Source organism: Sus scrofa, chromosome 3 (genome assembly GCF_054392235.1).
Source record: "Sus scrofa isolate SSC_HxYL_T2T_F1_AM1 chromosome 3, Sscrofa_HxYL_maternal_Yorkshire_Landrace_v2.0, whole genome shotgun sequence".
Lineage (NCBI taxonomy): Eukaryota > Metazoa > Chordata > Mammalia > Artiodactyla > Suidae > Sus > Sus scrofa.
This window is the reverse complement of record NC_139385.1, coordinates 139,100,086-139,113,716: the sequence shown is the minus strand read 5'-3', so window position 1 is coordinate 139,113,716 and position 13,631 is coordinate 139,100,086. Positions and strand designations below refer to the sequence as shown.

The following is a 13,631-nucleotide window of genomic DNA, read 5'->3' as shown; positions in this document are numbered from 1 at the left end:
TAACCCTGAGAAGTCACGTGAAGCAGAGCGAACCCCCAGTAGAGTTATAAGAAAATGTTACCCCTGCCACCTGCCCTTAACTGATGAGAGGTGAACGTATAAGGAATATGGGGTCTTTATCCCCTTGAAGTTCCTTTATTTATAGCTGAGAAAAGTTACATTTGGGGACGTTGGAGTTGATGTTTGTAAGGTGTTTCGGAGGTGGCGGTAGGTTTTGAACAGTCAGTATTCTCTGGAGCTCATCATACCTGCCTTTCCTGACATCTCTAGTCAGGGATGCTGCTGCTCTTCGTGTTGGCTCTGGCATGACCTCACACCTTTGTGCAGTGGGGCTCCGTCCGCGGGCGAGGTTGCCAGCCCGCCTGAGGGAGCCACGCGTGTCTGGCCTCGCCAGCCGTCTTCTCACCCTCGCTGTCGAGGCTTCTTAAGCCCCGGGCTCAGTGGGTTGACTTGGCTGCTGAACTGATTGGAACCGAGCTGAACCCGCCGTTCTGGCCAGACCTGTCCCCGTGACTCTAACCTTTGCTCCCTTGGTAGCCTGGGTACCGCCCTGCTCTTACGGGTGTATAGCATTGTATATTTTCAGGTTTGAACACGTGCTGTTTTCATGGTCGAAATGTCTGTCAGCCTTATAATTATTCGGTCCCTGAATAATGAATTGTATTTTACTAGAATCTGTTCTCTTCAAATTGTTGGTTGGTTTGTTTGTTTTGTAATAGGTCATGGGCTTTTTAGCAGACAAAAAACCAGAACAAGGCCAGCGGGTCTCAGGAATACTTGTTAAAAGAAATTTTAATTATCACATCCTTTCCCCTTGCGACCTCTCCAGTAAGTATACTGTTAAATGGCCAATTGCCTTTGGGTTTTAGCCTTTGAGAAAATCTACAAAAACTTCTCTTACCTAGTGGCACATTTTAAATAACGACCAGATGGTTGAAACTTAATAATCTAGTTAGCTTTATGGGAAAAAAACCTTCCTTGGACTATTAAACCATTTAAATTCTTTGTGAGGTAGCATTTTTCTCAGTTGGGAATGTAAGTTCCCCTGGGAGACAGACAGGCTCCTGCGGACACTTCCCAGGCCTGTCCGCTGCCATTCTCCGAGCTGCTTCATTGCCTGGAGTCATGGTAGACTCCTCACACAGGCGTTTTGATTTTTATGACCCATAATTTTAAGTCGCTTGCTGGGCCTTATATTTTCATGCCTGTGTAAATGCTATGCTGTCATTCCTCTTGCAGTAAATATGGTATTATCTTCGAGTAAGTAACTGTGCTCAGTTTTATTTATGCGGCACTGAGAAATTAAAAGTGCTTTGTCAAGGAATAAGAAGTAGGCGTTCCTGCCGTGGTGCGGTGGGATTGGTGGCACCGCTGCAGCCCCAGGCTGCAAGGTTCAATCCCCGGCCCAGCACAGTTGGTGAACGGAGCCAGCGCTGCCACAGCTATGGCAGAGGTCACAGCTGCAGCTTGGATCTGATCCCTGATCTGGGAATTCCATATGCCACGTGGCAACCAAACAAAAAAGGTGGGGGTAAGAACTGGCAGCAGCGTTTAGGTGTTCAGCTGTGAGACAGGCCAGCGGTCGGCTTTCAGGCAGCCACGCAGTGGAAGATAGCTTTTGCATTAGCAGCAGGCGAGTGCTTACTCTGTGCCTGGCGTTGTGCTGGGTGCAGGAGGACTAGTTAAAAAACACAGTCCAGCCCTTGAAAAGCCTTTTATTGAGAGAACACCATTGAGCCGCGATGGACAGAAGTGCGTGAGTGTGTGAGGAAAGAGTGGGCCTAGAAGACGTGGGGAAAGCTTTGCAGACCCAGTGGCTCTCATGGCTGGTGGCGAAGGACCGCCGGGGGTTGCCAAGTAGAAAAGGTGGCAGAAGACAGCTCCCTATGGGCTTGGAGATGCTCAGGGGCCTGTATGCTTGGGGATGCACCTGCCTTGGGGCGGAGCACGAGTTACTGTGAGCGGGGATGGGGGGGGATTGTAGGATGAAACCAATTGAGATGCATCTTGAGAGCCTGAGAAACATGTCCTTTCTTACTTTGCTTATACTTCTCTTTTCTTTATTCCTGCCTGGTGTGTATTTACAAGTTGTAACATTTTGAGGGACTGGTATTGTTTCTTAAAGTATATGTATTCTACTTTCCTCTTCAGATTATACTGACTTGGCCATGAGCACCGTGAAACAGACCCAAGCCATCCCATATACCGGTCCTTTTAATTTGCTCTCTTACCAGCTCCAGAAGTTGACAGGTATGTGTATTTATTGACATTCGCTAAGTTGTTTGGGGTTTTTTGTTTTTTGTTTTTTTGTCTTTTTGCCTTTTCTAGGTCCAATCCGGAGGCATATGGAGGTTCCCAGGCTAGGGGTCGAATCGGAGCTGTAGCCGCCGACACACTCCAAAGCCACAGCAATGCGGGATCCAAGCCACATCTGTGACCTACACCACAACTCACAGCAACACCAGATCCTTAACCCACTGAGCGAGGCCAGGGATCAAACCTGCAACCTCATGGTTCCTAGTTGGATTCGTTAACTCCTGAGCCATGACGGGAACTCCTAAGTTGCTTGTTTTTTGAGTAAGGTAATTCTGTGTCTACATCTAAGGATGTTCATTTTGGTAACTGTCTCAGAATTACACAGATTTTATTTATATGTCACTTGATCATATTATTATCACCTTTAGATGAAAAATTTGAAAATATACTGATAAACATCTCTAAAATCTCTTACCTCTTATTCTTGATCCACTTAAAATTCTAAAAATATTGGTGGTTTTGCTTCTTGTGTTTAAATTCTACTTTATTGGTTTATTATACCTAAATTTTTTTTTTTTTTTTTTTGTCTTCTGTCTTTTTAGTGCCGCACCCGAGGCATATGGAGATTCCCAGGCTAAGGGTCGAATCAGAGCTGGTGCTGCCTGCCTACGCCAGACCCACAGCAACGCCAGATCCAAGCCACGTCTCTGACCTACACCACAGCTCATGGTAATGCCGGATCCTTAACCCACTGAGCGAGGCCAGGGATGGAACCCACAACCTCATGGTTCCTAGTCGGATTCATTTCCACTGCGCCACAACTGGAATTCCCAACTATACCTGAATTTTATCTATTTAAGTGAAAATTTTTCTGGTTCCATCAGTACAAATCTATACTGGAGGTTTTTTGTTTCTGTTTGGGTTTTGTTTTGTTTTGGTGGGGCTCCTTTGTTCATTTGTTTTCCTATGGCATGTGAGAGTTCCCAGGCCAGGGATCGGACCAGCAGTGACAATGTCAGGTCCTTAACTGGTAGGGCCACCAGGGAACTACTATCCAACAGGTTTTGTCAGAGTACGTGGTCAAAGGCCAGTAAAGAGTAACCCACTGTTTTCATATTAGACCATTTTGAAGTAGAGATTTTTGTGTATTAACATCATGAGAGGCAATGACTAAGTTAAAAGGCATGGGCTCTCTGGAGTTCCCGTCTTGGCTCAGCGGTGATGAATCCGACTAGTATCCATGAGGATGCAGGTTCACTCCCTGGCCTTGCTCAGTGGGTTAAGGATCCGGCGTTGCTGTGAGCTGTGGTGTAGGTCGCAGACGCAGCTTGGATCTGGTGTTGCAGTGGTTATGGTGTAGGCCGGCAGCTGTAGCTCTGATTCGACCCCCTAGCCTGGGAACTGCCATGTGCTGTGAGGCAGCCATAAAAAAACCAAAAAAAAAAAAAAAAAAAAAAAAGGCACGGGCTCTCTGTATTAAGCAAAAACACTCCAGATCGCAAAATTTCACTTTCTATTAATATGCTCTTTATAATTCATATAGTAAAGTACTACCATAAAATGATCAATAGAAAGAATATCTTTTTTTAACCTCAGATCCTCATGTTAGAATTATAGGTTATAACATAGGAAGTTAATAAGAGGTGTTTGAATTAATCCTTAATTAACAGGTTACTGGGGAAACCAGGAAAGTCTCATCTTAGACAATGGAATGTCCCTGCAGAACCATTAAACCTATGAAACAGGAATTCCCGTTGTGACTCAGTGGGTTAAGAACCTGATTACTCATGAAGATGCAGGTTTGATCCCTGGCCTGGCTCAGCAGGTTAAGGATCGGGCAATGCCGTGAGCTGTGGCATAGGTCGCAGACACGGCTCAGATCCTGAGTTGCTGTGGCTGTGGCCCTACAAAAAAAAAAAAAAGAAGAAGAAAAAGCCTATGAAACAGAAGGTAGAAGTGACCCGTAGTCATGCATCTCCTGTTAAATTTTAAGATGCTGGTCAATTAAATCTCTTCTGCAAGCACAGGTGTTTGACAGTCAGCAAAGTTTGCAATTGATAAAATGCAATGGAAGTGAATCCAACTAGAAACCACAAGGTTGCGGGTTCAATCCCCGGCCTCACTCAGTGGGTTAAGAATCCAGAGTTGCCATGAGCTGTGGTGTAGGTCACAGATGTGGCTTGGATCTGGTGTTGCTGTGGCTTTGGCGTAGGCTGGCGGCAATGGCTCCCATTAGACCTCTAGCCTGGGAACCTCCATATGCCACCGGTGGTGCCCTAAAAAGACAAAACAAAAAACAAAAAAAAATTTAAAAATCCTATCTAGTTACATGAATTTTTATCATACATGTTGAGATCTTTCGGTTGCTGTTAGCAATTAATATAAAACTTAGCTGCTTAAAATCTGACTATACAAATGAGCTATTACATTTTTTCTTTGTGTATCATCTTTCCTTCAGCTGCTTCTATAAACACATGAATAACTGAGCTCTAGAGGATTACCAGAAAATTAAATACATCTCATAATTTCTTTTTTTCAGGTGATGTAGAAGAATTAGAAATTCAAGAAAAACCTGCTTTGAAAGTGTTCAAAAATATTACTGTAATACAGGAACCAGGAATGGTGGTATTAGAGGTAAGGGCATCCTGAGTTCACGTGTAATTGCAGAGAAAATTGGTGTCATCCCAGTCAGGAAGAAAATTGTCGGAAAATATATGTGTGTGTATTCTTCTTTTCAAGGTTGGCTTTAAACATAACGTAGCCAGGCGTTTTCTGTGTAGGTGCAGTAACATAGAAACTAATAATAAGGCGTAGTATTTAGTATGTGTAATGCTCTGAGAGGTGTCGCCTGTGAGTAAGTCCTAACTGATTTTGTGGTAGGTAACACCAGGATGTCTTTAGTTTGATTATCAAAACGTCTAAATCTCCTCAAGATAAAAATATAATTCTCGGAGTTCCCGTCATGGCGCAGTGGTTAACGTATCCGACTAGGAACCATGAGGTTGTGGGTTCGATCCCTGCCCTTGCTCAGTGGGTTAATGATCCAGCGTTGCCGTGAGCTGTGGTGTAGGTCGCAGACGAGGCTCGGATCCCGCGTTGCTGTAGCTCTGGCGTAGGCTGGTGGCTACAGCTCCGATTCGACCCCTAGCCTGGGAACCTCCATATGCCGCGAGAGCAGCCCAAGAAATAGCAAAAAGACAAAAAAATATATATATATATAATTCTCTTCCCTCGAAGCAAGCAAACTCGTCATGGGATACTTCTTAAGAGCACGGAATGTGATGATTCAAATAAGCAGCATTAAAATAACCCAAATCTGCTGTTCCCGTCATGGCTCAGTGGTTAACGAATCTGACTAGAACCCATGAGGTTGCGGGTTGGATCCCTGGCCTCGCTCAGTGGGTTAAGGATCCAGTGTTGCCGTGAGCTGTGGTGTAGGTCGCAGACACGGCTCGGATCTGGCGTTGCAGTGGCTGGTGTAGGCCAGAAGCTGCAGCTCTGATGGACCCCTAGCCTGGGAACCTCCCTATGCCGCAGGTATGGTCCTAAAAAGCTAAATAAATTAATTAATTAAAATAACCCAAACCTGCAAGGGCTGGAAATCATTAATTTAGGTAAATACGGTTCCCACTGTTGGAGTTTTAAATTCCCTAATTCTGCCTCTTGCTTTACAGTGGTTGGCAAACCCTTCCAATGATATGTATGCAGATACGGTAACAACCGTGATATTAGAAGTTCAGTCAAACCCGAAAATAAGGAAAGGTACAAAATTACTTTATTTTTTATCCATTAATTCTTTCATTTCTCCCATGGTCCTCTGAAGTAAGAAGCAGAAAACAGAGTCCTAAAGAACTCAAAACCTGATTTTTTCATTCCTTTAACTTCTAAAATATAATATATGCATAACAATGCACATTGCTCATATTTTATTTACTTTTTGTCCTGAGTCTTCATTCACGCTGTAAAAATACGGTTGCCGTGAACGCAAACACAAAATCTGTTGGTAACGGTGTCTTAAAAAGAGTTTAATCAGAAATTCCAAAATGCTGCTGAATCGAACCAGCACGGCCACCAGGAGAGCGGGCTGCTGCTGTCTCCGTGTTTGACGAAACGTTGAATAAACCACTTTGGTTTCTCAGCAGCTGTGTTCCGATTATTGATTTGGAAAGTATTCTAAATAGGGCTTTGGAGATTGAACGCCCTGTTGCTTTTTCTTTCCAGGTGCAGTCCAGAAGGTTTCCAAAAAGTTAGAGATGCACGTTTACAGCAAGAGGTTGGAGATCATGCTCCAGTAAGTGTGGCGTCCGCTCCCGCTCCGCAGGGCGGCCAAGCAGGGGCTGGGGAGGAGGCCCTTCTGGTGGCGTCGCCACCTGCTTGTGCGGCTCAGACAAGGTCCCTTAACGAGTCCGGGGGCCTCTGTTTCTGCCAGCCAAGGGGTTTGAACCACTTCCTTCCAGCTAAACCCTCTCACCAGTTCTGAGTCCCTGTGACCTGCTTGGCCGGCCACTTTGCTGTAAATACCTTTTACTTAATGTAGAGCCTCACGATGCTTCTCTGTGGCTCACGTAGCAGGATAAAACCTTGTCATCAAGGACAGGTACTCAAATTTTAACCTCGTGTCAGTACGCCTCTAAGAATTGTTATACACTTACTTCTCTCTGAATAGAGCTCCACAGGAGCAGTAATTTTCTGGACTCTTTCAGATAGTAAGTCTGTAAACCGTCAGTCACCTTTAGACTTTTCTCGGAATGCCAGCGATCAGGCCTTTCCTCCACTGTTTCAGAATAATTTTTTCCAAACAAAATAGTCATCTAAAACTGCCTCTTAGTGGATAACTGCAATTTAACCTTATGTATGATATCCCAAAAAGGAAGAAGAAAAAGATTTGAATTGTTTTATCATTTCAGCATCTAGCGTAGTGCCTTGAACACAGCAATCTCTCAAACACTTGCTGAGTAAACGACCGCTTCTGTTTTTAAGCTGAAGGTTACTTACTTAGATGGTTTGGTAAAATACGGCGCTCTGCAGGCTTGGAGGTTTTTATGTTACTGTATCTCTGTCCCTCCCTTTCCCCCAAATTCCACGCTGATAATCTTCTACAGCAGCCATTTACTGGCTTTTTAAAATGGGTGATAGGCTTTAAATGGTGGCTTACAAACGGTGTCACACAGCTTCAGAAGTGCTCTTGGTGGCGTCATTTTGATTTTAAAAAGCACACCTGCCATACAACCTAAAAACCAGCCGACGGTTTGCACTGCCGTGAAAAGGCTGTGGGTCCCGTGTCCGCCGGTTCCCAGCGCTGCTCCTCTGCAGTGTCTGAGAGCCTGGCCTGCCAGCCTGGGAGTCTGCGTGTTTTAATCATTTTAGACCCTGACTCCTCGAGCTGTGGAACTTCACCTGGAAGGGGAAGCGCACACACAGCCTTATCTTTGGTTTTTAAGGAGTTAGACGCCCCTTTCTCAAGCGCCTCTTGGGACCCCAGGGGGAAAAGCCCTTTTGTAGCAGACAGGTGACAGTGCTCTCCTGTGCCTGTCCAGGGGACGCATCGAGCGCAGTCGTGCTGTGAGCAGCTCTGTTTTCAGCGGCTTTACAGAAATAGAAAGCCCTGTGTTGCCCTGGCATGGCTGAGCTTCCCAGGTGCACCCATGGGTGCCGGACGGAGGCCTGGACCCTGCGCCTCCGCGGGGCCGCACGCAGGCATCCGCTCCAGGCTGCTGGCCCTTCGCCCTCGCCATCCCCTGGTCTCCTGCCCCGGACCCTGCCTGGGCCACCTGCCCTCCCACACACACCCTTCCACAAACGCGGGCACAGGAGGCCAGGGCCAGGGCCCACACGCGCCCCCTGAGTGTGAGGTGCCGGCTTGTTTCAACTCCCAGGTCGGTCCCAGTCTGAAAACTGCAGCTGTCACTCCAGCTCTTTAAATCCTTAGGATTATATGTGGATAAATTTCTTTAACAAACCGACAACTGGTTGCATAAAAATGAGGCTTGTTCTTTTGAATACATTTCTGTAGTTAAAGTATTTTCCCTTAGTACAAGGTTGCCCAGCCAGTTTATTCAAACGTATCATTCCCATGACTGCCCGGAAGAGCAGGCAGTTAATGTCCCTTCTCCCCCGACCCCTGCCCTGGAATATAGCTTTTTTCAGTGCTCGACTGTCAAGCTGACCCGTGTCTGGGGAGTTTTTCGAGTCACTGACTACCATTCCTCGCCTGCGTCCCGCCCGCTGCTTCGGCTGTGGGTTGCAGGTGTCTCTGTCATTGATGGGGACAAGTGTGGAAACGGATCGACCGACCGTCGCTCTTCGGTGACGGAGGCAGCGTCTCGGGATTTTCCACCTCCCCGGGGGCCCAGCGCACCCGGCACGGAGAAGATGCTCCGTGAGCCCAGGGTTAACCGGAAGGAGGCCTTCGGAGCGGGTTAAAGGGCTGGCGGCCCGTGGACCTAGAGGCCTGGACACGTCGCCCACACGGGTGCCCACGAGCCAGGGGCTCCAAGCAGGTGCCCTCACTGCCTCGTGCCTAAAGGACTCCCTGCCACAGTTATTATAGGTGACGAGAGCGGATATGAAGTGCCACGTGTGACGCTTGTTCTTAATAAATGATAGCTGTATGTATTTCCTGCCTTACAAAATTAATAAAATGTGCGAAAATAAGTAAGTGCATTTCAGGAGTAGATATAAGGACTCTACCTCAGAACGAGGGCCTATCGCAAATATTATTATTCCCCAAATCTTTACGTATTTATGGAACAGTTTCCACTAATGCCGCCCCTTTGCTTATCCTAAGGGACATATTTGGAGAGGACTGTGTTAGCGTAAAGGACGGATCTGTTCTTAGTGTCACTGTGGATGGAAAAACTGCCAACATAAACTTGGAGACGCGGGTATGTAGCTGTTCCTTCCTGCATTGCAAGGCACTGGGGGATAAAGTGAACGCAAAAAATAATCTGGTTTGCAGTTTACTTTTGCATTTGGGCATTTCCTAGATTTAAAGATAGACTGTGTTTCTGTCGTCAGGTTTTTTTTTTTTTTTTTTTTTTTTTTTGTCTTTTTGTCTTTTTGCTATTTCTTTGGGCCGCTCCCGCGGCATATGGAGGTTCCCAGGCTAGGGGTCCAATCAGAGCCGTAGCCACTGGCCTACGCCAGAGCCACAGCAACGCAGGATCTGAGCGGCGTCTTCGACCTACACCACAGTTCACGGCAACAGCGGATCCTTAACCCACTGAGCAAGGCCAGGGATTGAACCCGCAACCTCATGGTTCCTAGTTGGATTCGTTAACCACTGCGCCATCACGGGAACTCCTCTGCCGTCAGGTTTTACATCCATACTTTTACTTCTCGTTCTGCCCTAAGTGGTTTTCCCTGTCGCTGCAGAGGGTTCCTTTCCCACGTCTCGCTGACTCCCCCGGGCTCCATTTCTATAGTATTCCTCAATCCGCCTCGGCTTTCTCTACTTTGGCCTCCATGCGATGCAGGTTTTCCAGAGAAGCGGCTCTCCTGCTCACAGCAAGATCCAAGTGGCTTTTGCAAACAGTGGGATTCGTGTGTGCGGGGCCTGCAGGCCTTTAGGAATTATTTCATGAGCATAAGTGAATATGTGTCTCCTCCTCGGGGTGTGGGGGGGTGGCTTTTGAAGAGTAGAACAGTTCTGCTAAACCAGTAGCACATGTTTGGGATTTTGTTCATGTATTCTTTGACCGTATAGCTGTTTTGAGCAAACACTCGGTTTATTTTACCTCAATAGAAGAATAAGCCAAGAACACTAACAAGTAATTCGCTAGAGAAGAAATACAGCCAACAAGCACATGAAACAAATGTGTCAGATCAGATCCACTGAGAGTTAAAGGAAACACAGACTGAAAGTATAAAATATCACTCTTTCTGTGTTTCTGTCGGCACCGAGTAAAAAGAGTGCCGGGACCCGCTGGTGGTGAGCGAGGAGGGACACCGCTGCCCGCGGTTCCGTCGGGCCAGGGAGGAGGTTGTAGGGCGGGCAGGGCGTTCTGGCTGCAGCGCCGTTTGCTGATTGGCGTCCAAAGCCTTCAAAGTACATACCTGTATGCACGATGCCATTTGCTGGCTTTCACCAAAGAACATGATTAGGGAAGTGAGGAGATAGATAGATCGATATTTTAGCATCGATTATAGCAAAACTCCAAGAGACCTAAATATCCAAGAGTAGGAGATGGTAACTGAGTAAACACTGGGTCTGCTGTGCCCTTCGTCACGGAATACGCTCAACACAGCTACTGAGAACGGTGATGCAGGGTTTTTTGGGGGGGTTTCTTTGTCTTTTTAGGGCCACACCTGTGGCATATGGAGGTTCCCAGCTAGGGGTCAAATTGGCACTGTAGCCGCCTACGCCAGAGCCACAGCAACTCAGGATCCAAGCCGCATCTGTGACCTACACCACAGCCTGAGGCAATGCCGGATCCTTAACCCACTGAGCAAGGCCAAGGGTCGAACCCGCGTCCTCATGGATGCCAGTCGGGTTTGTTAACTGCTGAGCCACGATGGGAACTCCAATGATGTAGATTTATTAATGTGCAGAGTTGTCCATTACATTATTGAGTGAGGAAAAAAGTTACAAGATAGCAAATACGAATTATCCCATCTTTGTTTTAAAGAAATATATATATATATAGCCAGAAATCTAGAGGTTTATGCACTGAAATGTCAACAATAGTTATCATAGAATTAAGGGTGTTAGCTTTTCTTCCCTAAATTTTTATGTGAGGAATATTTATGGTGTGATAACCTTTTTTTAAAACAAAGTTTTTGTTGAGTTGATGACCATATCCAGTTCTTGCTAAATAATTTGTGTTGCATGACTTCCCTGGAGTGTCATTTACTAGATCAAAACATGGGCTTTGAAGTAAACATATTCTTTATTCCCTTTATTCTTTTTTTTTTCCCATAATTAATCCCTGGTCTGACTCAGTGGCGTCAGGAATCTCGGCATCCGGGTGCATGCCCACAGCTGTGCGGGGCAGCAGTTCTGGCTTCTGATCATCAAGAATCCTACCCCTTCAGCAAATGATTGTTCTTTTTGGGGGCGGGGGGCCCACATCTGCGGTATATGGAAGTTCCCTGGCCAGGGTCGAATCAGAGCTATATACCCTGGCCTACGCCACAGCCATAACAACATGGGATCCAAGCCACATCGGCAACCTACATCACAGCTTCTCGGCAACAGGGATCCTTAACCCACTGAGCGAGGCCAGGGGTCAAACCCGCAACCTCATGGATACCAGTCAGGTTTGTTACCGCTGAGCCATGATGGGAACTCCGGGAAATGATTGTTCTTAAAGAGCGTTAGTTTCTCTTTAACATAGTAATTCTAGACAGGAGTTCCCATCAGGGCTCAGCAGGTTAAGAAGCTGACGTAGTCTCTGTGAGGATGCAGGTTCAATTCTTGGCCTCGTTCAGTGGGATAAGGATCCTGCATAGGTTGCAGATGTGGCTCCGATCCCGATCCAGCGTTGCTGTGGCTGTGGTGTAGGCCGGCAGCTGCACCTCTGATTCGACCCCTAGCCTGGGAACCTCCCTCTGCCACAGGTGCAGTTGTAAAAAGAAAAAAAATCCACTCCAGACACTTGGGCTGCCAGGCATGTTTGTGCTCTCACTTTCAGACCGTGGAATGTGAAGAAGGGAGTGAAGACGACGAGTCCCTCCGAGAAATGGTGGAGCTGGCTGCCCAGAGGCTGTATGAGGCCCTCACGCCAGTGCCCTGACCCCTCACGCCTCTGTAGATGTTCAAACGTCGTGTCATGCTCGGCTCTACTGTTACTTCAAATAAAAGACAGTCATTTCCCTGGGGGCCTCTTTACTCTTGACGACAAAGGGCCTTTAGTCCAACCCTTAGATACCACTACGGGACCAGCTCATTTGTCCATCATTGAGGACTGCTCCGTCAACTGCCGGCTGCCGAGTCTGCTCCAGGGACGGATGCAGGACCCATGACACCGTGAAGACCCCCCCACACTGCGGGAGCAGAAGGGCTGGTCCTCTTTAGGGAAAGGACATGCATGATGGCCGGAGCTTTCATATCCATGATCTGAATTTGGATTAATAATTAGCGCTTTTCAACGTCTTAAGCCCCTTTTCTGTTTCTTCCCTCCCGATAGTCTTTCCAAATTCCTTAGTTTATATGTTTGTAAAATTAGAATTTTCAAGATTCAATAATGTTTTCTTTATGTAAGATCCACATTCAGTTCAGATATTCAAAAGATGCTTTTTATGATTCAGGTTCAAGGATGCTCATATGTTGTTGAGTTGTCTTATGTGTGTATTAATCATCAGTCCAGTTTTCTCAAGTACGAGTAGCTCAGACTTGCAAGGGCCTGGACACGGGTGTCTGGTCTTGTGCTGAGAGACCGGATCGACTCTGCCGGGGGTGGGGGCGGGAGGGGTCTTCGGCGTCTGCTTCAGTGAAAGGCTCCACCTGCTCCCTCAGCGGGAACGGAACAAGCAGGCCCTGGGGCAGGTTCGCCTTCACAGCCTGGCTGTGAAAAGTCAAAAAAAAAAAAAAAAAGATTCCTACTTAGTGTTTGGCCTAAACCAAAAGTCTGAGGGTCACCTTCTGTAAGTGCCATTTAAGATTTTGTTATGATAGATTTGATTTTATTTATTTTTGCTTCTTAGGGCCACACCTGCGGCATATGGAAGTTCCCAGGCTAGCGGTCTAATCAGAGCTACGGCCGTCGGCCTACACCACAGCCACAGCCACACCAGATACGAGCCTCGTCTGCGACCTACACCACAGCTCAGGGCAACGCCCCATCCTTAACCTGCTGAGCGAGGTCAGGGATCGAACACGCAACCTCATGGATACGAGTTGGATTTGTTTCCGCTGAGCCACGATGGGAACTCCTGTTATGATGGATTTTAAAACTTTTTTTTTTTTTTTTTTTTTTGTCTTTTTAGGGCCGTACCCTCGGCATATGGAGGTTCCCAGGCTAGGGGTCGAACCAGAGCTGTTGCTGCCGGCCTACACCACAGCCACAGCAACTCGGGATCCTTAACCCACTGAGCAAGGCCAGGGATCATGGTTCCTAGTTGGATTCATTGCCACTGCACCACAACGGTAACTCCTAAAACATTTTTAAGTTACAAAAAATACACACTTGTGATATCTTTACAACACAGGTTATACACAGCAGAAAGGACGAGTCCTTTCGGAGTCCCGCTCCCTGAGGCAACCAGTTTCACTTAAGGATTCTAAACTGCTGTTCAATCTGCCCATCTCACCTCCAGTGTGCCTCTGACACCAAATCATCTTGTCCCCTCTGGTTCCTGCCGCAGCCTCCCTTCTCTGCCTACATTTGATTCCTAAAGTAGCAGACCTGCCCTCAAGCCTCCCCTGCTGAAATTTC

General features: G+C 46.9%; 1 protein-coding gene across 2 annotated transcripts in view; it reads left to right on the top strand.

Annotated features, from left to right (window-relative positions):
- CPSF3 (cleavage and polyadenylation specific factor 3) overlaps nucleotides 1-12,510 on the top strand; it is a 37,133-nt gene extending 24,623 nt beyond the window's left edge. For both annotated transcript variants that reach the window (XM_003354926.5, XM_013996349.3), the window contains 7 exons: nucleotides 720-828; nucleotides 2,152-2,250; nucleotides 4,796-4,890; nucleotides 5,931-6,018; nucleotides 6,478-6,547; nucleotides 9,044-9,140; nucleotides 11,889-12,510. In XM_003354926.5, coding sequence (XP_003354974.1) covers nucleotides 720-828; nucleotides 2,152-2,250; nucleotides 4,796-4,890; nucleotides 5,931-6,018; nucleotides 6,478-6,547; nucleotides 9,044-9,140; nucleotides 11,889-11,990 — 660 coding nt within the window. In that variant the 3' untranslated portion in view covers nucleotides 11,991-12,510. The remainder of the gene's footprint in view (nucleotides 1-719; nucleotides 829-2,151; nucleotides 2,251-4,795; nucleotides 4,891-5,930; nucleotides 6,019-6,477; nucleotides 6,548-9,043; nucleotides 9,141-11,888) is intronic.
- The last annotated feature ends 1,121 nt before the right edge of the window (nucleotides 12,511-13,631 follow it).